We start from the raw sequence: 22568 nt of genomic DNA, 5'->3' as shown, positions 1-22568 counted from the left end.
GTTGGACATCGGGAGCAAGTTCTGCACAATGAGGGTGGTGAGACACTGGAACAGGCTGCCCAGGGATGTAGTCGAGGCCCCATCCCTGGAGGCATTCAGGATCAGACTGGACATGGCCCTGGGCAGCCTGCTCTAGCTGGAAGTGTCCCTGCTCACTGCAGAGGGCACGAGATGACTTTTGAGGGCCCCTTCCAACCCAGTGCAATTTGTGCATCTGCATCACAGCTGAGTGGCACAGAGGGCACGAGTGGAGTGGGTGCAAGGCTGTAGGGAGAAGGAAGCTCACCTCTGCCTGGTGCAGGGGCAGGTTTTCCCCTGCCAGCAGGTAGCCCTCCACCAAGTGCACGCAGTAATCGACAGAGGAGCCAACGAGGATGGAGAGGGAAATGGCTTCCACAGCTCCCATTTCCCAGCCAGACCAGTACATGATGGTCACCACCAAGCAGACCACCCCTGTGTGAAGGTCACGTTAAGCAGATTTAAAGGACTCTGCGACTGCTGATACGAGCCGTCCCTGTGGAGCCTGGCACCACGGCCCTGCAAGGCTGCCTGCCAACCAGTACACATCCCTCATGCCCGTGGAGGCAAGTGCTTCCCTCGCCTTCCCTTGGCACAGGGCCATGTGGCCAGGCAATCAGCCCTGCTGGGGACAGTGCAGCACCCAGTTAAACAGCAGGGCAGGCCGAGAGGCTGATGCTGAATGGGTCCAAGCCCAGGCACGTGTGCACACAGGCACTACAGGGGCGAGGGCTCTTGCGTTTGCTCGCTGGAGTTACAAGGCTGAGGTTTTTCTCGGAGGCAAGAGTGATGTTTGTTTGTGAGTCATGTGTGGGAGACTAAGTGGTTTTAAAATGATGGATTTGATTTTTAAACCGAGAAGTTTAGCAACACACTCAGACCACAATATCATCGAATCACCAGCCAGGGAGGGGAGTTATTTACAAATCTGCTTCCAATACCAACAAAACCACTAAAATATTCAGCTTTAAAAATCTCCCACTGCTTGGAAATGGCAGCCACGGTGCAGATCCTTGGAAGTAGTGCAATTGTTATTCAGAGCATGTGGGACTTAATCACATTATTATACATAACAGGCAGGGATGGCATTTGTGTAGCTAAAACCCTTATTTAAACAAATAGAAGGGATTGTGTAGATAAAACACACTGGGAGTTAGACACACAAATCTACTTCCCCAATGAGGTTCCTGGGCATTTGTTGAGTTTCTCCTGCTTACCTAGGTCTATCAGGACTGGCTCCTGGAAAGCCAAAAGGATTTACACAGAGTAAGAGCAATTCAGTTCAAATCGCCAGAGACTCGGCAGTGCCACAACCCACCAATTTCAGACCAAGGGAGAGCTGAACACACAGGAATTGTTGTTCTTACCTAAAATGCTGAGCAGCACTGGCAGCAGGAGCAGGATGTGAGTGGTAAACACTGCCACTGCAGCCACACAGATAACCAGTGAGAGGACGAGACCGTACAGGGCACTCTGCACCCCTGGAAGAAAAGACACAGCTCATTTAGCTCCTGCAAGGTGGTGGCTTGGATGAGAAAGGCACTGTGTCCCTGGCAGCAACGAGGCAGGAGGGAAGTCACAGCAGGGGAGATGGGAAGGGGAGGATGAAAGTGAAAAGCAGGTGACCAACGTTTTGCCCCTCACATCAGCAGGGCAAGATCCCTTCCCTCCCATCTCCCTGGGTTTTGCCTAGCATCTTGCCAGTGTAGACTGCTTGGAGCAAAACCAGGCCTTAGGCCGTGGCGAGGGACTGAAGATGTGACATGGGCCCAGAGTGTGCTGTGCAGATGTATCAGAGGTGTACTGCATCTCCCCAGGGGCAGAACATGGCAGTCACTTGCCTATGATCTCCATGAAGATCTGCTTCCAGTGCTCACAGGTCTGGAAACCATGCCGGAGAGCAGAGCCCTCTGGGAAGAGCTGCAGTTGCTGCTGCAAGAACGTCTCCCATTTCAGGTAGTCAGCATAGGTCTGGAAGGAAGATTTCCCCTTGTAGGTTGTCTGTAAGAAGATGAACATGTTATTGTCATGTCCTGCTCTTTGGGGCAGGGAATGCTTGGCAAGGGGAGAAGTAGAACAAGCCAGCTGGACAGGCAGAACTGGCAGTGGCAGATGATTAAAGCTGACACCAGCTCCTTGCCTGAGCTCTCATGGTAAGAGCAAACTGTGGCATACGCAGCCACTTCCAGCAACCTGGGAGGTGGCATCTGTGCTATGAGGTCCAAACACTAAATTATGGCTGCAAATCAAAGGGACCACTGCAGAAAGAGCAGAGCTAACCCCCCAGAAACTGTCACAAGGATAGATGGCAATGCCCTGTGCTCACCGACTCAAACGCCATGGAGATCCACTGCACCTTGCCATCCTTCACCCCCACTGCCCCATGAGAGAGCTGTCCAGGCAGCAGGTTTGGCTCTGGGATGTTCTTGCACTCAGGGTGCAACATCTGCAGAAAGGAGGAGATGCTGTAACCTGGAGAGAAAGAAAGAGCAAGGGATGGAGGACAGGGAAAGGAAGCAAAGGGGGAAAAAAGACAGTTGCAGGCCCCATTTGTCAGCAGCTGCTTCTCCCTGCAGCTCTGACTTGCCACAGCCCTTGAAGTCTCAGCACCAGAGCCCTCAGCTGCTGCTGGCTTTAAAAGGGCACTCGGTGCCACCCGCACTTGACAGACACTGCCACTGCTGTCTGTCCCCAGCTGTCAGGAAGCAGTACAAACAGCAAGTGCTGAGGAGCTATTGGCCTGGCAGGGATTTTCTCCAGGCATGAGACTGGCTTTTGGCCTGTAGCAAATATACACTTCCTAGACAGCTCCACAACTCTGTGACCTCTGAAGTTAGAGGAGACTGTCACTGGTTAGGTAGGTGAAGCCACAGGGGCCACGAGTAGCCTCACCACAATGAGATCAGGTGTGATTTGATGGTTATTCAGGAGCTACTAAGAAGATATTAAGTGGTCTGAAAGACTGTAAGTGCATCACAAACAGTATTTGTGCTACAAGTATTTCCATGACAGGAAAGAGGGGATGCAGTTCTGGTTTGATCTTCACTGGATTAAAACCTGAAGAACATGCCCAGTGTCTCTGGAGTTACAGAGAATGCTTCTCTTTCTTCTGAAGGGCATCTTCCAGAAGGGCAAAGCTGCTACGAGAGCAAAAGGAGACAGCAAGAAGCCACCTTCCTTTCCCTTTTGCTGTTGATGACCCCAGCTCAGACACTACTGCAAGCAGAGCTGCAGAACAAGAGTCTGATCCTCCTGTCCCACTCACTCTGTGTGTTTTATCCGCCGCATGGTTGGTACAACACACAGAAGTGTGTCCATGGTGATGGGAGCTGTGACTTAAGCCAGGTGGAAACAGGCAGAGCTGTGCTGCAGCCAGGTCAAGAGAGCTGACTGCTGAGAAACATCTTCCCTCCCTGCACTTGCCACTAATTGCTGCCTCCTCTCCTTTCCCTGCTTCATCAGGCTGGGGGCTGAGAGTTTAAAAGCCCTTAGCAGCCACACTTCTCAGACTGGAGAGTGAGAAGCAGTCACCACCCAGGGACCCAGCATCTCCCCAAGGTCTCTATGGTTGGTGTTGGTCCTACCTACCAGAGGGCAGGCACTGAGCCCCTCCTGGCTTCACCAGCTCGGCGTTGCTGGCGATGGCTTTGCAGAGGCGGCAGAGGTTGCCAATCTCTTTGAAGAGGTCGAAGCTGTCATCGTAGATAACGCTGCCCTTTCACAAGGAGACAAAACAACAAGAGCACCACACGTGAGGCATAACACAGCCACTGGCACAAGAAGGTGGAAGCTAAGTCCTCTCTTTGATACACAGCCTGGGACTAACTTACACAGACCACAGGTTATATGGTGGAATACCCCACCTGATGTTTTTGCCTCCCCAGATAACCCAGGAAGAATTTACATCCCCTGAAAAGCAAAGAAGAAAAGCTCAGGCAGTGTGACAGAAGCCACCAGGCCATGCCCAGAACCATTAGGGCCTGATAAGGAGCAGCAGTGCCCAGCAGGAAACTCCAGCTTTCTGCCCACCCACTGCATTGTGCAGTGCCCCTTCCAGAGGACACAGGCTAAGGCTGATTCTGCACAGTACCCCCAGATCAGAGGGCAGGAAGAACAGCAGAAAGCAGAAGTGAATTTGCCAAACGACCAGAGCTAGGAAGAATGTTTCAGGGGAAAGGCTGTGCATGTGTCAAGGTATCAGAAGTGGCAGATAAGCTGCTGCTAGAAAAGTCACTCTTAGTAATCTTTCCCCAGAGTAATTGATTTGTATTTTTCATGCTAATATTGCATAACAAGATAAACAGCTGTAGAAGAATATCAGCTCCCTGGATCTGGAATTCGTAGTGAGATTTTCATACTGAGCTCAAGATGTGTTTGCTTATAAAATCCTCAGGAAAGCCAGATTTAGACTCAAAATTACAAGGTTAGATGTTGCACTCAGAAAGGGATTTCCTGAGAAGTGTGAAGTGGTTTCAGTCAGGGCTTCCTGATCTCCTCTAGTTGTGCCTTTGCTAAAACAGAAGAGTGCTTTTGGCTCATCGCAGCGCTGCCGTCTCTGCTCTTCCATCTGCTTGTACTGCTGGAGCGCACTGCCTGGGCAGGGGGGATGAGCTAAACGCCGTGCAGGGAGCCTGCCCCTCACTCGCCAGCCCGCAGCACGCCTGCCCAGCGTGCCCGAAGGTGTGTACCAGGTCTCCGAGGACGTGGTTGTCCAGGCGCCTGGTGCGGTTAACGCCTCTGATGCCGAACACCACGAACACCATGGCCCCTGTGTCCACCAGCGGCCGCACCGCCGGCTTCCCGCAGCCTGCGTTCACGCAAGGGTTAAATCCCGAAGTGGCTGACAGCTTTGCCTTGGGTGCTGCTGCCAAACACAGAACAAAGTGGGTTACATCAGGTGGCATAAAAAGGTTTGACTCTGGAATGAATGTGGCTGGGCAGGTCCTCGTCAGCTTACCTTTCTCACTGGGAACATAAAGGATGCCTTTGGTGGGTCCATCTGGGCTAGAGCTGAGAAGACAGCCAGGAGGTGCCACACACACTCGGCCATGGTAAGGGGGCTTGTGTGACTGGGCAAAATACAGTTTCCTGCATGGCAAAGAGAGTTTGTTATGGGGGACCAGAGGTGTTAAAGAGGTGTCCAAAGTATTACATGAAAACAGATGTCCATGGTGACAGAAGGAAGAAGTGGACAACTCCAGACCTGGATCCCCACCCACTGCATATCCAGACCTGGATCCCTACCCTCTGCATATTCTGTGCTGCCTGTGCAACCCAAAAACTCAGCTGGGTAAGGTCAAGATCAGCAATATCTTGATGCTGCAAGAAGCCCCCAGTCATAATCCTGCACCTCTCCAACCTTTGGCACACTAACAATGCTATGGGCCTGCAAAGTAACTTTGCAAAAATGGGGCACAGCAAGTCCTGGCCATGGGTGTTACCAACTGAGGGCAGGACTGGCCCTGGACATTGGACACCCCACACCAGCCCCTCAGCTGTGCTGGTTGTGCTGCCTGGCTCTGGGGGGTTTGGAAGGTTACCGTGTTCGCTGCTGCTCCTTGGCGGCCACATAGAAGCTGAAGTCGAACTTCCAGCCCCTCTTGGTGTCACAGGACAAGGTGGTCATCATCCACTTCCTGGGGCTCGTCTGCTTAAGCAGCCCTACTGTGGACACACAAGCTGTCAGCTTCCTGGTGAAGTTACCGAAAGGCACTCTATACACCTGAGCAATGGATTAATGAAAACAGACACTTAACTCCACGGGGTCGCAGCACAGCACCACCACACACTCCCCTCCTCCCCGAGCACTGCCACAGCCACACAGAATGAGCACTGCAGGCACAAACCCAGCCAGCCCTCAGCCTGCCTCCTTCCCAGGGCTGGCCAGTCTATGACGGGGCCCCTCACCACCATCCCATCCTCTGTGACCTAGGCTGAATGGTGGCAGCTCTGTCCAGGGTGAGGGACTTCTGAAGGTGAGTTCTCCTGGGGTGGTGTGTGTGCAGTATGGCCTTTGCTCAGGGAGCATTGTCTGCTCCCCCTGTGTCTGGATGGAGGAAAAGAGGCAGTGGAAATTCAGCTTAGTAGCAGTTTCTGCTGGAATTAGCTCAGCTGAAGATGCCAGGCCTCATTTGACCTCCACAGACACCCACACTTCTGCTCTCACTGCTGGCACAGGCTGCCCAGATTGGTTGTGGAGTCTCCTTCTCTGGAGACTTTCAAGACCCATCTGGTTGCATTCCTGTGTGACCTGAGCTAGATTCTACCCCCCAGGGGGGTTGGACTCAATGAGCTATGGAGGTCCCTTCCAGCCCCTAACATCCTGTGATCCTGCGGCACTGTAAGGCTCAGCAATGCCAGGCACAATGCCCTCAGTGTTAGCTACCTCACTGCAACGCCCTGCAACTTCCATCTTGAGCTACCTAGGACCCCATGGAGAGACAGGAGAAGGCTCTTGTGCTCACCTGTTGAGTGCTGCACTCTGGATAGAGGGGGTCCAATATCTCTGGACTGACTCACCTGGAATGAAGGCACCTCCCCGTCTCCTGGTGACACCATCTGCCAGGGGGCAGGGACGCTGGCGTTGAGTGAGAACCTGTAGATGGCTGGTCTGCCCTTGCTTCTGGACTTGGAGATATACACAGTCCCCTGCAGCTCTGAAGAAAGCAGAAAGCATGAGGGCCAGTGGTGCTTCTCAAGCAACAGATTCCTCAGACATGGGCAGCAGCAAAGGAGGGTTCTTCTGGTCTGCTGCTCCTCTGGGCAACAGGCAGAGCCTCTGCCTTGCAGCACACCCTTCAAAGGCTCTACAAAAACATCCTCAGCTGCAGTAATTGCTGAAGGCTTATTGATTTGTGTCACCTCGGGGCCTTTCCCAATAACTTTTATCCCCAGAATGCCCTGCAAAGCAGGCTGAGTTTACTCTCCTCACAGATGCCAGCAAGGTGGCGACTCAGGACTAGGGTGCAAAAGTTCTGAGCTCCTAGCCCTGGACTCAGGCCAGATGGATTTGCCACTAGACTGTACTGCCACCCAGGTTATGGGACAAAGTCCTGGAGAAGAGCAGGGGAAGGGGGCTCTAATGACACTCCTCACACCGAGCACCTGCCTCGGGCTCAGGGGACAGGGTTTGGAGAGAATTATTCCCTGTCGGCTATCGAGGGATCAGATGATTTAGTTTTACTTGAGTGGATCCTTGGACTCTGGGACTAGATGTGGTCAAAATCATGATGCCCCACTTACCTTGCTGCCCTGCATCATTTGTGCTTCCTTTGCTTCCCCAAGGTGGCCCTGAGCCCCTCTTCCTTTTTTCCAAGGAGGTTCGGATGTTGTTCTGCAAACTGTGAGGCTTTTCCTGAAACAAACCTGTTCCACGAGGTTAGTCAGGGAGGAAGGAGTGGACAGAGTGCCAAGAGACCCACCGGCCCCTGCACACTATGTAAGCAGGGAACAAAGAGTTGCAGGCCCCCAGCTGGTCACTGGAATGTGGCCAGCACTCAACAATAGAAGCAGTTTGTTTCCCTGGACTAAAAGGAATTGCTCCAGCAGAAACACTCATGCAGTCCCCAGCCAAAGCAGGAAACACTTCTCAAAACACTCCTTTCTCACAGACAGCTCTGGGGAGCAGCACTCTCACCTGAGCAGGTGATGCAGGAGATGCCTTCAGCACTCAGGTTGTATTTCAGGTCCAGCAGCACCTGGATGTTGGTGTCTGGCCGGAACAGGACTGGAGCACGGCTGGCCGGGTGGAGGCGGCTGGCAAAGAATATGGACAGGAGCAAAACGAGGATAAAGAGCCCTGCAAGAAGAAGATCAGGTAAGTGTGTGGGACCCTGCAGGCATCTTGCACTAAGGGCACGTTGAACAGCAGGAGTGTGGCAGAGAGATGGTATTTTCAACAGGAAAAAGGAACAAACCCTAAAACAGGCTGGCAGCCCCAGGGGTAGCCCATCATCAGGACTTGCCACCTCAGCTCTGAGTGAGAGGAGAGGGGTGGAAAAGGCTCAGAGTTCCTCATGCACTTCCCTTAGGGACTGACAGTTCTGGGGACACCCTTCCACCAAGTTCAAAATCACCTACTTCTCTCAGCCTGGTCACAGGCTGGGGGTCCGACTGAAGTGCTGTCAAAGCCTCTGAAGTCTATGCAGATGGAACACTCCCCTCTTCCTTACCCACAATCAGCCATCTCCTCTTCACGGCAGCCCACAGCACCCAGTGCTCCAGCAGCTCCTGCAGGTGCGTTATCAACTGGCCCCGGTTGCTCTTCTCCCCAGGGAGCTGCAGATTCTCTGGCATCACAGATAGCAAGGGGACATCCCCCATTTCCAGAGAGACTAGAAGGAGACAGAAGGGGAAGGCTGCTTCAGCACTCAGCACCAGCAGTGTCTCTCATAGCCTCCTGCTCTCCTTTACGAACCTTCTGCCAGGTGCTGTACAACTCTCTCAAGCCAAAGAGGTGGAGTGAGACCCAGGCAGAGGCAGTGACTTCCCGGGATGTCACGGGAAGTACCTTTGTCAAGTCACTTCCATGTGGTGACTACACTTCCAAATCCATAGCTCAGTTCAAAGCCTGTGCCTCAGGCTGCTCCTTGTCTGCCAGATCCTACTAACACTACCCATAAGGTCGCAGGAACACTGCACACTTGTTGAGCCTACCTGTCCCTCTAAGTATTGCTCACAGCTAATTGTGCACAGCAGTCCTCCAGCCTGACTCCTCTCTGATCTCTGCACTCCAGCCCAGGCATACCAAAGCGTCTGCCCTTTCTCTATGGGTGAGAAAGGGTCACTTTCTGTCATGGGGTCAAAGAGACCCACAAGCCAGGCTTGGTCACCGACTGGAACAAGCTGCTTTGCTTCTTCACAAACTCCCTGCTGCCCCGGGCCCCTGGAGAAAAGCATCTGCGCTTCACTCTGCCCAGGGGAGGCGAAGGAGTTGTTGCCACCCATTACCATTGCACTTAGGACCCAGCTCTTGCAGCACAGGGCCAGAGCTCAGCTGCCCCTCAAAGGCAGCTCAGTCCGCTCTGCAGGAAGGGTGTCTGCACTGCTGTGGGCTTGATGGGCTCTCAGCTACTGATCCACTGCATCCACTTCCAGCTTGCCGCTGGGCCTGAGAGCTTTTCACTGCCCAGAAAAATTCTACCGGGTAGAGGAGGAGTTGAAAAGGAAGAGATCCCAGCCAGTTTTAAAAGCCAGGTGTAACAGAGCATGGCCCTGTAAGCACCCTTATCTTCTATCAGGCCTGAAAGGATTACCTCCTGCTCTTTGACTAGATTGCTTATGTGCGCTCAGAAAAGTCACTGCCCTCTTCTTGCCAAGACAAAGGAGACCCTCTGAGGAGGTGATGCTAGAGAACAACAAACCGTTCTCTTATAAGCCTCCCAAATGCATAGCTCTGAATGCTAGGGAAGAGGGGAAAACTCTGATCAAAGGTGAGCTGTCCTGGGGCTAAGGATGAGCTGTTTCATGGCCATATCCACGTCACTATCAGTGACTCCAGGCAGAAAGTACAATCTTCATTAGAGAGAAGATTCAAAGTAGTTAGAATGCAAATATCAGCACGCACTGAAGAGCTCAAAGCAACTTACAACCATTAGTGAGTTCAGCCTCTTACAATCTCCTGCGACAGCACCACCTTCAGCTTAACAGTGAAAAAAGAGAGACAGGCATAGGCTAGTGGCAGGAAGAACTGCAAGATGACCAGGGAAATGTGGTCCCCTCGATGGCACTACACAGCAGGCACATACCAGGCTCATCGTCCACACTGAGGAGTGGGATGTCATCGTCCAGATAGGGAAGAGTCTCTCTGCCTGCTCTGGAGGTGGTCTCTGAGGCAATGAAGAGATCTTCAGCCAGGTGCAAGGGACTCTTTTTGGTGCACTTCTGGCTACAGCTGGATTGGAGCAGAGAAGGAGACAAAGGAGTGAGTTTTAAGCCACACATGCAGAAAAGAGTTACCAGTGGGCTCCTTTAGTGACAAGAAGAGCAGCAACAGCCTGCTCCAATTAGTCGGAAATACAACAGGCTCTGCCATGAGCAATTTCCATTGCTGAGTGCTGAAGAGGTCAGGGGCTGAGATGCTCTGGCAGCAGTCTGGGCTAGAGACAGTGCAGGGCTGAGCCATGAACCCAGGGCACTGAGTGATGGCACTTTCATCTCCCTGCTAATGAATTAAATCAGGCCAGGTCACCTGCACTGCTAAAGAGCAGGGGAAGGGGAAGTGTGCTGACTTTCAAGTACAGATCTGCTGCTCACAGGCAGAGCAATGCTGATCTGCGTGCCTTGCAGGGCTTGTGCCTCCACAGCATGAGGATTCAGCTGTGCTGTAAGTGCTCTGAGGACACGAGTGCCTTCGGTACTCCATGGGATTCAGGGAAGAGGCTGGCATTGCAGTCTGGCTCCTGGGAGGCACCTGTGCATACACTGGGACCCTTCCATTTGCTTCCATCTGGAATGGCAGAAGGTAAATTTCCCTTCTGTTAGAGACTAACAAGGAATGGTGAAGCCAAGGTGCCTGAGGGTTATGAGCATAACTGTGAGCATAGCACAGGGATTTGCACGCTGCCTTGGCAATGAGTTCCACAGCAACTTCCCACCCACACAAGGAGGCTCCAGAGCTCACCTGGTTTGACAGGAGCTCTCTACTGGGGACACATAAAGGGTCCATATTCCAAGAGCAGCTGGCATGGTGAAGAGCACAGCTACCCAGCAGCAGGACACAATCAGTGACATGAAGAGTCCAAAGTCATGCACGGCTGGGATCTACAAGAAGCGAGAGAACATGGAGTTGGGATCACCTGGGGCGCGAGACCTTGGGAGATCCCAGTCTAGAGATCTGGAGGAACGTGAGAATAGCACACGCTGACCTCAGCCATGGGAGTCAGCAAATGTGGTAAATAAAGAGCTGAGCTGGAGCCCAACGACCACTGGATCCTCTTTCATCAGTGGCACAAGAAATATTGCCTTGGATGCTGATACAGGCAGAGTGGCCACTGCCTTAGAGCATGCAAGGGCAGTGCTCTTAGGGCGAGCACATCCAGTACCCCCCCATGCTGAGGGAGAGGCCAGAAACAAGGTGCTGGCAGAACCAGAAAGCCCCAAATGGCAAAGGTGCAGTGTACCTGGGAGAAGATGTTGGCAGCATAGGCTGCAGCTGTGGTGAGGGAGGTGAAGAAGGTGGCCTTCCCTGCCGTCTGGATGGTGTGGATCATGCGCAGCCGCAGGTCCTTCAGGTGGGAGGCTTGGCGGTAGGTGTTGATGAAAACAAAGACATCGTCCACCCCTGGGAAAGGAGGGGGGCACTGTGACACTTTGCTCACAGCAGGGGCACATGCCCAAAATCTCTTTTCCCCTCAAACTTTTGCCCTGCAAATAGTTTCACTTCACAGGCAATGGAGGGAAAAGGCTTGACAATTCAGCCTGCACTTGCCATGATCACCTCCCCTCTCCTGCAGGCAGGAGCTGTGGAAGGCAGCACAGCAGCTTTGAGGAAGAATGTGCTTACCAATCCCCACAATGACAAAGGCAGCCACACCGTTGAGTATTCCCAGGTACTGGATGCCAAACACCACGTGGTACAGGAACAGGGCCACCAGGCAGCTTAGCCCAATGCTGGCGATGCCAAAGAATGACAGGAACACTAGAGGAGGAGAGGAACATGGAGCAGACAGTCCTGCTGGCCATCCCCTGCCGGAGCAGATGCCTCGCACCCGCCCTGTGGCACACTGGCTCCCTGGAGGGTGTGGGTGATGCAGAAGAGCTCAGGGCTGCAAGAGCAGAGTACAGTTTGCAGACCCCTTCCCATGAGGCCCATCCATGAAATTACATCAGCTTTACCAACACTGGTAGGATGGGAATTTGCATCTTACTCTTGTTCTCTGTGAGCCTCCCCCCAACCCTGCCCACAGATCTTTGCTCTGGAGAATCAGACTCGCATGACCTTCTGCATGCTGCTGTGGCACAAAGCCAGGATGGTGTCAGAGCACCAGAGCCTCTCCTGGGGCTTGCACAGCCACAGAGCCACAGCATGTCTGGGTGTGGCTGGGAGCAGGGCAGCTGTGACTACAGCCTACCTGAGCAGGAGGTAAGGATGTAGACCAAGACAGCGATGCAGCTACTGCTGATGAAGGCCAGCAGCATGTCGTTGTTGAAAGTCCTCCTCACTTCATAGTCGAACAAATCCGTCCCTCCATACAGCACCTGGACTTTGCTGGGGTGGAAGATATGAAGGAAGGAAGAGGAGTAGGCGGTTGAGTGCAAAGAGAGCTGAGCCAGGGGGTTTGAAGGACAGTGTGTCCCCCAGAGCCAAAGGAGGTCACTGCTGTCATAAACTTGGCAGTTCTCTGAGGAAACAGCTGAGAGCAGGCTGAACAAGGTCGCTGCTGGAGGTGAAGTTCACACAGAAGGGAGGAAAATAGAAGAGCACATCTAATATATTTTAAATGCCTCCAGTGCATGGTGGGTCTTTGGCACTAATAGGCAGCTCCTGAAGCCCTCAAACCGACCCCATCTGGAATCCTAATCATTGCTTATTATACTGAGCACAAAGGTAACAAGCAGCGGATGTGGGCAGAGTGAGGGCTTATCAGAAACCAGATGATTTACCAGCTCCTGCTTCTGGAAGCAGGCTCTGACGGGAAGTAATCCCAGATAATTTAACCAGGAGTACAATAACTTCACCACAGGAAGCTATCAGGAATCCAAGCTTCAGAACCTCTCAGCTCTCCCTAACCGCAGTGTGCTCTGCCAGGCCAGTGCTGGGCACGCTCTGTGGCTGCCTGCTTGCAGGGCTGGCAGGGGCTGCCTGCGCTTCACTCTGCTTTTGAAGATCGATGTCCATCTGTTCTGGGAGCTACTGGGGCACAGAGCAGGGCAGCAGGTACACTGACACTGGGACTCACTGCTTTCCCTCAGCTGGCTGGAGACTGGGCTACTCTTTTAGTTCTACCTGACCGTCTCCCTCACACCATTGAGTCTTATTCAACGAAAGTCATACAGACCTGGTGGTGAAAAAAGGCAGCACCTCCTGAAACTTCTGCCCTGAACCTCCCCTCCCCATCTCTCTATGCAAAGGATAAACACTTCTGGAAGGAATTAACCCTGGCATGAGCAAAAGCAGACTTGGATCCACATATTGATTTCTTGAGTACAGCCCATTTCACCCTTTGCATCTGACCAGCTGGGGCTAGATTCAGACCAGGAAGGCAGAGAAGCAGCTCTGTTGGAGTCAGTGGAATTGGACTTGTGAGAAAGAATCCAAAGCCAGAGAGGGGCTGAGTGGAAAGGCAGGCACTGAATACAATCTTTGGCTTCTTTTCTTTGTCTCTATTGATGTCTCTGGCAGGTTGCTGCAGTAGGAAGCGGCATTAAAGGGAAGCGTACGAGTGGTTTTCTGCCAGGTGCTCCCCACCCTCATTCAGAACGCTGTGCCTGAGCCCATCTCCAGAGGACATGCTTGGTCTGTGGCCACTGAGACTGACCCTCGGTCCCAGCTGGCATCCCAAGCCTTCTGTGCCTTCCAGGTGGGAATGGTTGCTGCAGGGCTGTCAGACCAGAGCCAGCACCCTGAAGGGCCTATTCCATCCACTCCTTCAGTGGAATAAAAGCAGCACCCTCTGCCTTTTCTGCTCTCACCCACTGCCAGCAGGGCATCTGCCCTGTCTGCACGGAGCCCCACCTGGTGGACTGCTTGGCCAGCATGGCCACGTAGGTGATGACAAAGTTCTGGAACTTGTGGCGCTGCTCCTCCCAGCGGTCCTCCACCGAGTAGTAGCTAGGCAGTGGGGCTCCAAAGAGGATCTCGCTGCGCAGCAGAGAGCTCTTCCTGTTCTCGGCAGACAGGCCCTCATCCACGTACCAGTAGAATTCAGGGTGGGTCATGGCCAGCTCCAGGGACCCTGCGGCAGAAAGCAGCACTGCTTTTGTAGATCCTGCTTAGCTGACTTGGCAAGGCACAGGGGCTGGTCTGGCAAAGGAGAAGTGGGAGTGATCCTCTCTTTCATCAGTGACACTGACTGCTGCTGACTTGCAGAGAGCAAGAGGCTGGGGAAAGCTGGACTGCACTCACATTCCATGCCTGCTTTGTGACTCTGCTTGTGATGTGGCCTACAGGCAGCTCCCCATGAAGGATGTGATTAGAACCACAGCTCCCTCGAGCAGCAGTGCATACGACCTCCCCATCAATACTGCTGGATGCACTTAGTGCTCCTACACCAGGCCAATATTTGCTCCATCACATGGGGAAGCACAAGAGCCAAACAAAACCCATGGCAGGTGGAGTCCTGGCTCTGCTGTGACCTGGTACTTATGTGTGAGGGATGCAGAGATGAAGGCACTCTGTTAGTGCTGAGTGAGACACACAACCTGCCTACCCCTAAAATGCAAGCTCCCTTGAGTTCACACAAAACACAGAAACTATTCTCTTCTCTATTTTAGCAGCAGAACTACCTTTGCCTACACACTGGAGCAGATGGAGTTAATTGTCTGCCTGCTCCCTGTACAGCGCCTGGACAGCAGCCTGTACTGTACTTGGGAGACAGATGGAGGCTTCATCCCACAGCCACATCACACCCACAGACTCCTCATGATTCACCCCTTTCTCACCATCCAGAGCCTCTGCTGTACTAGACAGGCACAGTACAGGGTACAGAGCTGGGAGGAGGTGGCAGGGCCTTCCTCCTCCTCTCCTTATAGAGTCTTTACAGCTGGTGACTCACAAGCAGCCTTTCGAGCTCCAGAGCAGCCCACAGACCTCTTTAATCTGCTCTGTGGTGCAGGGAAGCTCATCATTGTCTGTTCTAACATGCCTCTAGTTAACCACAGTCATTTGCTGGGGACAAGGGTCAGTAGGAGGCATCTGCACAACACAGGACTGCCCTGCATTTGTCCCTCTTGCTCACCTGCTGGGGTCTGTGTGCCTGGGCTTGGAGGGGCTTTGCTGGCAGAGTTGAAAAGGAGCCCTGGCACAGCAAAGACAAATGCCCATGGGACAACACGGAACTGTTCCTCTCTGCACAAGCCTGTACACCAGTAAGTGACTGACTGAACTTGCAGGCTTCAAACAAGCTAGCCCCCACTCAGGGCCCTCAGCTCACCTTGGATGTCAGCAAGGTCTTGCCCCATGCCATCATAATAGATCTTCCCTCCCCTTTCAGTAGGAAAGAAGTAGGTCATGAGGGAGCTGGGAGGGGAGCAGTAGGAGTAGGAGCCCAGGGGCAGGTCCTTCAGGACCTCGTGGGGCTTCCAGCAGAACTCTCTGAAGCGAGGGTGGTCCATGATCTTGCGCTCCACCTCGTGGATGGTGACCAGGCGCTCGGTGGTGAAGATGTTGTTCTCAGAGTCCCCCCGAGCCAGAAAGATCAGCTCGATGCGCCAGTGGGCATGGGTCTGCGTGTTGGCACTGATGTAAGTGCTGGAGTAGTCCCAGCGTGGGGCACCCCTGCCGGTGCGGGCAGTCCGGTTCCCTGGGTTCAGGTGGGGCTGGGGCTCGGGGGAGCTCGTCCTGCTCTCCGGGCTGCTGCGCTTGACCCGGGTGCTGACCCCAAGGTGGGAAGCATTGAGATGCAGCTGCTGGAGCTGCTCAAAGATGAGCCTCTGCAGGGTTTCAGAGGTGAAGTCAGCCAGGTCCCGGCGGTTCCTCCCCCAGGACCCGAACTGGGACTTGAGGGCCAAGGCGAGAGCGTCGAAGCGCTGCGAGGACTCATGGTTGCGGATCTCGAAGGCGTTGTAGGAGATGTCAATGTCCAGGGCTGGGTAGTGCAGGAACATGACAATGGCAAGCACGGCAGGGATGGCACAGCCCAGAAAGAGGATGAAGCTGGCACAGTAGGGGTTGGTAAATACCCAGCCAACAACATTCCAGAAGCCAGACACTGGCAGCGTGACACGAAGGGGCCTGACTCTGCAGGGGCTTTTCCCACACAACAGAGCACTCTCTCGCCTCTTCCGGGAGCCGAAGGCTACATCTTCATCCTCTTCATCTGGCCAGGCATCCTGTAACAAGGGGTCATCCTCGGCGTCCATGGCCAGCGCCTGCACGAAGAGGCAGAGAAAGCAGTCAGCGGCGTCCCCGGGCACAGCCAGGAATGCACAGCAGCTGCCAAAGGGCCCCTGCCGCAGAGCCGGGGAGGACAGCACACTGCACCCTCAGCAACAAAGCAGGACCCCACAGGTCTGCTGCAGTCACTCAAGCTATAGGTTCACAAAGGGCATCCCACACCCAGTGGCAGAGACACCAGACAGGGTAAGCTCAACCACAGTGCCAGCTTAGTGCTCTGACAGAAGAGGGCTCTGCAGGGCTCCAGGAACACTATGCACGGGGGTTCACAGTGTGCTTCTCCGAGTCAGCAGCAGAGCTTTTAATTAGCTAACCTGGTTCTCATGCCCAGGAACAGCTCATGCTACCAGATGAAAAATGCAGGGGCCTCTGCCTTCCTCTCCTCACAGCCCAGAAGCACAAGCACCCACACACATGTACGTGCACGCACCAGTCCTCACAGAGAAATCACAGACCCTGCTCTAGCCCCTCAAGTGCCCTGCTCCAGTTCCCTCTGCACCACCAGTGTGGGTGGGCAAGGGGCTGAACAACTACGTTTTCCTTCTACCCCTATGGGATATGGTTTACAGAGTGGATTTTCCTCGCTCCTATGGAACAATCAGGAAGCAAAGGCAGTTACTGCCTTCATGTAAGGAGAAAGAGGAAACTTTCCCTGTTCAGCCCACACAGGGGTAAGAAATAAGGGAGACTCTGGGAGCTGCCAGCATCCACAGGCTTTCAGACTCTCCCATGCATCTCTCCTGGGTGCTGTGTGGTAGCCTCTTAAAACAGGAAGCCACAAGTGGTGGTCCCCAAGAGCGAAGCCCAGATCCTGGAAGTGTCACTGCCTTGCCCAGCAGCCCCAGTACACAGGGTGGATGAACAGCCTCAGTTTGTTACTTGTCCCTGACAGTTCCAAGCCACTTACACACTGGCCAGAAGCAATTTAGGAGCTCTGCTCCCAGCCAGTGCTTCTATCTTAACAGGGCTTAGATCAGCAGGAAGATGAATTGCCAGCAGCCCTTAACACTAGGGCCTCAGAGAGCCTGGCTGCTGCCTGAACTGGGACCAGGAGGAACAGCAATGGGGCAGAAATGCTCCCTGGCAGAGGAAGGATGTGCCAAGGAGCAAGGGTCATGACAGTGTCCCTGGCTTTGGTCAGCCTGGGTGATGCCGCAGGGACTCCAAAGGAGCTACAGCAGCTCCCATGGATTCACTCGGGGCTCAACAGCATCTGTGCCGGCAGGCTGGGCAGAGTGCTCCCAGCATGGCAGAGCCTGTGGGCAACAGGGAACCTCTAGGCTCCAGTCTCCCTGCTCCTGCACACACCAGGGAAAGCAGGGATATGGATCAGTGGCTTTAATCTGCAGCTGATACGATCCCAAAACATCCCACCCTTCCTGTCAGTGTCAGAACAGGAACCTTCCACCTCTCACTGTGGTTAGGCTCCTGCAGCTGGCTCATTCAGCTCAGCCAGGCTGCAGAGAGCTGAGCAGGAGGGCACATGTAAGCCTCTGCTGAATCCACCTCCTGCTCTGCAATCTCAGTGCCAAACCAGATGGGCACCACTGATGGCAGATGGCCACAGTCCCTCTTCTGCCAGACCTCCAATCCCCAGGAATAGGGTGAAGAGAGGGTGGCTCACAAAACCCTGCTCTGTTGCCCCCTTCACATGCAGGGCTGTTAGCAAGAAGAAAGCAAAGCAGGGGTCTTTTCAAGCCAGGAGAAATCTAGCTGGATGCAGGCTCCATTAATGTTTCTTTAATATTCAGGATGCAGAATGTGAAGCAGCCAGGGAGCACCTGAAAGTTTCCCTGAACAGCCAAGCATCACTGCCTGTGCCGTTAGCACTGGGCTGAAGCCAAGAGCACACAAACAACACTGCAGGTCTGCAGGGGCTCCTCTGCCTCAGCTCCGTGGCCATGCATACCCAGGTGCTCTGTGGCTGCTTAGGGAGCTTGACTTTGTCATGGCAGGGAGGAGGCTCTCCCAGGTCCTTCAATCTGCATACAAATCCTTCCCCAGATGCTCTTTACTGCAGTTCTGCCTTTTCTCTCACACTTTGCACACCCAAACCCTCCCCACAGAGCAGCTAGAATCCCATCAGTGCTGACAAAGCAGTGCAGAGCAGTGACCTGTGCATCCACACCAGCCCCCCCTCAAACCCAGCAGAGTGCCAGCTCCAGCTGCCCCTACACTACTCATGTTTGCAGACAGGCATCCCCAGTACATGCCAGCCCTTGGCCAGTCTAACGCCCATCCATCAGTGGGCTGACAAGGACCATCACCCTTCTGCCCCCAAGACCTTCAGCTCACATTAGCCCTGCAGACTGGTGCTGCATGGCTGTAGCTGCCAGCCTCAGGGACCCCCTGCGTGCAGCTGGTGTGCACACACACTCACCTCCACTCCATCCTGCTGCCCTTTCTCTGCTGGCCTGGGCTCTCCTTCAACAGGATGGAGCTACTGCAAGACCTGCTGAAGCAAACCTATTTTCTCTTTAGAAAGAGAGGTAAAGAGCCATAATAATTTCCCATTTATTGAGCTACTGAGAAGAAGGAGGAAAAAGATTCTAATCCTGAAACAGAAGAGCCTGCACGTGATAAGAAAGGGAAATGAGAGAGGCTGAGGTAGTAATAAGGCAGCAAAGGAAGAATCATATCTTCTTTTTTAACCAAGAACTAAATCCTCGACTCAAGGAAGGGATCAGACCTCAGGCATCTCCCTCTGGCCCTTCCATCCACTCCCACAGTGACTGCAAAATCCACCTTGCAGCAGATGGGCAGCCACAATGTATCCTGGCCACGGCATTCTGCTCTCCAGCCAAGGACTGGCACAAATTCTATTGCTGGTACAGACCCCAGCACAGCAAATCCTGGAGAAGCCCCAAGATTATCTGTACTCAGGCGAGAACGGAGCCAGGGAAGGATCAAGACTGGGTCCAGGCAGAGGCGAGGGCAGGGCAGGAGGCTGTGCTGTCCCCAGCAGGGACAACCTCCCCCTGCATGTGGGGTAAGCACGTGTCTCATCCTGCCCTAGTTCCACCACGGCTCCGGGCTCCCTTCAAAAGCGGGTTCACCAGATGATTCGGCTGCAGAGCCAGACACAGCTCACTTAGCATCGCCCCTGGGACTCGTCCGGCTTCCCTGCCTCCCTCAGATCCTGCCTGGGTCAGGATGAAAGCTTATCCAACCCCAAACCACAGCAAGCTGAGTCGGCGGGGGAGATAAACGCAGAAATCAGCCAGAAGGGAGTGAAATGCATTTTTTCTGCTTGAGCACTGGCCTGTTTTCCCTCCACACTTCCAGTACTGCCCAGGGACTCCCAGCACTGAAGCGTGGCCCAGTTACTTTTTCAATTCCAGGATATGCACAGTGGACCTAATCCTGCAGTCCTCAAAGCTCTGGCTCACTTCTGCTCCAGGACAGAAGGAACAGTGGATGAGAGATCTCCTAGAAGCCTTGGATCCATTTCTTTGGTGAAGAGGCACTGATCCAGCCCCTTGGGATAGGCATTCAGAGCTCTTGTGCTCCCCTCTGCCCTTTCCAAAGCAAACAGGCTTCCCCCCAGTTCAGAACCAGTCAGGACTCTGCAGAGTGGCAGAATCTCCTGGCTCAGATTTAGGGTGCTGCTGCAGGCACAGCTTTCATTAAGTCAGAGAAAGGTGAAGAAAAGAGGGCAAAGGAGCTAGCAAAGAAATACTTGAATCGGGAAGTGCTGTTTGCATTCTTGTTCAGCAGTGAGCTGGACATGCTCCACGTCTTGCTGCAGCCTACCAGTCAAATCCACGTAACCAATGGAACACTTCATGCATGGAAGGGCTACGGAGCACAAGGTTGGAACAGTTAGGACACAGCAGAAAAGAAGGGACAAAGCCAAACCTGGGAGACCTTTAGATCGGCAGAATCTGCTGATTCTGATGCCTGCAGCAGGTGGGATCCAGCTCAGATCCCAACAACCTGCAGGGACTGCCACTCACTTGCACCCCAGCCAACAAAACAGCCATGCAGCTCCCAGGTGACAAAAGCTCTTTTCCAGTGAAATCTGGGAGAACGGAAAGTCATTGACAAGCTGGGGAGAGGCAGTGACAGATGAGGAAGCTAATTACACTCGACCTGACTAATTAATGCTGACTTTCAGATTAAAAAATCATCACTAGTGTTCCATTTCAATTACCCAGTTGTTCCTCCTCATAGGAAAAGAGGGAGCCTTGTACATCAGCAAGCTGGAGGGAGACAAGGCAAGAGAGCACGAGGCTGCGAGGGGAGGGAAAGACAAGTTCTGTGAAATGGGAGATGCCTAGCGACAAAATAATTAAACTTCACATTTTTAACTCCCATGGGCACAGCTTTCAGAGCAGAGCAGGCAGTGCTGTGGTCCTCTGTATTCCTGAAAACTCTTGGGACTGTCTACCAAAGGCAGCTTTAGGCCCCGTTGCTTGCTATATAAAATTCCTCCAAGGAGGAGAGAAATGGTTTTGTGCTTGCAAAAGCACCCAGCCAAGGGCCACCTCTGTAGTGATGCACAGCTGACAGCAGGGATGGGCACGGCGCCTCCTAGGCCCTGTTCTGCTGCAGGACACTCCACGCAGCCCTGGCTGCGTAAAACAACTGGAGTACATCATTAATGGGTGCCAGCTGCAAAGCAGGGCTCCACAGTGCACTGAGACTCGGGACCACAGCTTGGCTCTGCACTTCAATCACTGAGGCTAGTCTAGAAGGAACCAGCAGGAAGGGCTTTCTCAGCTGGCCCTTTATCAAAAGAGCTGTAACACCAGCATGTTGCCTTTGCTGGGGCAGACCAGCTCTCAGCAGTGGGAAACAAGAAACATTAAGGAGGAACTAAACAGAAGTTCTGGGACCCTAACTGGAGGTCTGACCTGCAGAGGTGTTACACTGCTGGACAAGCATGCACAGGACATCTGAGACTGGGCACTTGAGCCTGAATCTCCCAAAATACCTCTGAGAACACTGCCTTAATTCAGCTACTGAGCAGAACCTGTGCCTGAGGACACAGCCCAGAACCTGTTCCAGTGGGATAAAAGCCCAGAGATGCAGAGGCTGCTTAAAGGCACTGGTTTAAACTGCTGGTTGGACGGGCTCCACCGCTGTAAATCAATCCTGACTGCTCTCCTCGTCGCACAGCACAGCACACAACAAGGCTTTCATCTGCTGGGCTTTCTTCTGGTTGTTTTTATTTTGGTTTATTTTATCTTCCTGGGCCCTTTGCATTTCCCATCCCACTTGGTTTAAATCCTTTGGTTAGATGTACAAAGCCCTCGCCAGACCCCAGGCACTCTGCAGATCAGTGTGACAAGAAACTACTCCAGCAGCACAGTGCTGATGGAACTGCAGTGCAATCCTGTAAATATATTTGGTGGGAAAAAAAATCAACAAAAAGATTTTTTTAAATTATATATATGTATCTAAAGCTCTGCCATCTGCACTTGCTCTCACCCACACGAGGCCAGAGAACAGCTACAGGATGAAGGGTTCTCTGATCTCCCAAGCTTTATGAAACCAAGTAAATGCATGCACACTCCTGACGGAGCTCTCCTCTTTCACTGCTGACTCTACTCCCCTTCTCTCCCCCTATAGGCACTTTGACAAACTGCCCGAGATGAGAGCAGCTGGAAATGGAAGGGACCAGCCAGGCTCAGTGATCTGAAAGGTCTCTAACCTAAATGATCCTATGATCTATCGACCTGCTACAAGAATGGACAGGGGCTGGTTGGAGCACTCAGCCTACAGCGTGGGGGCTCTCCTGCCTGCACCTGCCTGCTGTTCCTTGTGTCTGACAAGCACTGATTAGATCACCTCATAATTATATGCCAAAACCAGAGTGGAAAGATTAGCTGCAAAGTCAAGCACTCACCAGTCAGGAAATGCCAAATTCAGGGCTGGCACAGCATCCTTAATTTGCCCCTCTTCTGCAAAGGCCTTGCAGTGCAGTTGTCCTTCCAAGCCCAGTGTCCAAAGGCAGGGCCTCTGGCCTCCACCAGTGCGTGCGGTGGATGATGCTGCCCAGGCCAGCAGCTATTTGCTACCTCGTTCTCTCCTCATTGTTCAGCCCCTGGCCTCACGCCTCATTTCCTGCACGCTGCCCAAGCCTGGCTCAGAGGCAGAATTATTAATTTCCTCATGAGCTTTTCAACACTGCCTGTCACAACAGAGTCTGAGGGCTGAACAAACAGGACTGAACTGAATCTCCTCCAGTCTCTCTGAGGAAGGGGTGTAGTCCCCATCTGACAGATGTGTGAGCTCAGGAGACCAGAAGGGAAAACAGACACCTATTGTGGGTGCCTGGTTTGGCACACAACACACCTCATTTCTTAGAGTGCAGGGAACAGCACAGATGGGGGCTGTGTGCAGCAGACTGCAAACGCTGCTGTGTTCTGCGAGCATCGTTGGAGCTGTAACATCAACTGAAACCATCCCTGTGCAACGTGACCTCTCTGCTGCCAAGAGACATCAGCCTCCACAACCAGAGCCAGCTACACACCATCTATGCTAATGAGTG

General features: G+C 53.3%; 1 protein-coding gene across 3 annotated transcripts in view; it reads right to left on the bottom strand.

The window, feature by feature from the left end:
• The window catches only part of DISP3 (dispatched RND transporter family member 3), a 100356-nt gene that overhangs the window by 5409 nt on the left and 72379 nt on the right, over positions 1–22568 (bottom strand). For 2 of the 3 annotated variants that reach the window (XM_064171696.1, XM_064171695.1), the window contains exons 2-20: positions 15111–16047; positions 13694–13913; positions 12090–12226; positions 11522–11656; positions 11139–11299; positions 10640–10779; positions 9765–9910; positions 8190–8351; positions 7655–7816; positions 7261–7383; positions 6538–6674; positions 5559–5740; positions 4976–5106; positions 4707–4882; positions 3607–3733; positions 2345–2490; positions 1860–2019; positions 1386–1499; positions 287–453 (exon numbers count right to left, since the gene is read on the bottom strand). In XM_064171696.1, coding sequence (XP_064027766.1) covers positions 287–453; positions 1386–1499; positions 1860–2019; positions 2345–2490; positions 3607–3733; positions 4707–4882; positions 4976–5106; positions 5559–5740; positions 6538–6674; positions 7261–7383; positions 7655–7816; positions 8190–8351; positions 9765–9910; positions 10640–10779; positions 11139–11299; positions 11522–11656; positions 12090–12226; positions 13694–13913; positions 15111–16038 — 3654 coding nt within the window. In that variant the 5' untranslated portion in view covers positions 16039–16047. The remainder of the gene's footprint in view (positions 1–286; positions 454–1385; positions 1500–1859; positions 2020–2344; positions 2491–3606; positions 3734–4706; positions 4883–4975; positions 5107–5558; positions 5741–6537; positions 6675–7260; positions 7384–7654; positions 7817–8189; positions 8352–9764; positions 9911–10639; positions 10780–11138; positions 11300–11521; positions 11657–12089; positions 12227–13693; positions 13914–15110; positions 16048–22568) is intronic. The other variant, XM_064171697.1, reaches the window with a different exon arrangement.

This window comes from Pogoniulus pusillus, chromosome 36 (assembly GCF_015220805.1).
Source record: "Pogoniulus pusillus isolate bPogPus1 chromosome 36, bPogPus1.pri, whole genome shotgun sequence".
NCBI lineage: Eukaryota > Metazoa > Chordata > Aves > Piciformes > Lybiidae > Pogoniulus > Pogoniulus pusillus.
This window is presented reverse-complemented; position numbering and strand designations above follow the sequence as displayed.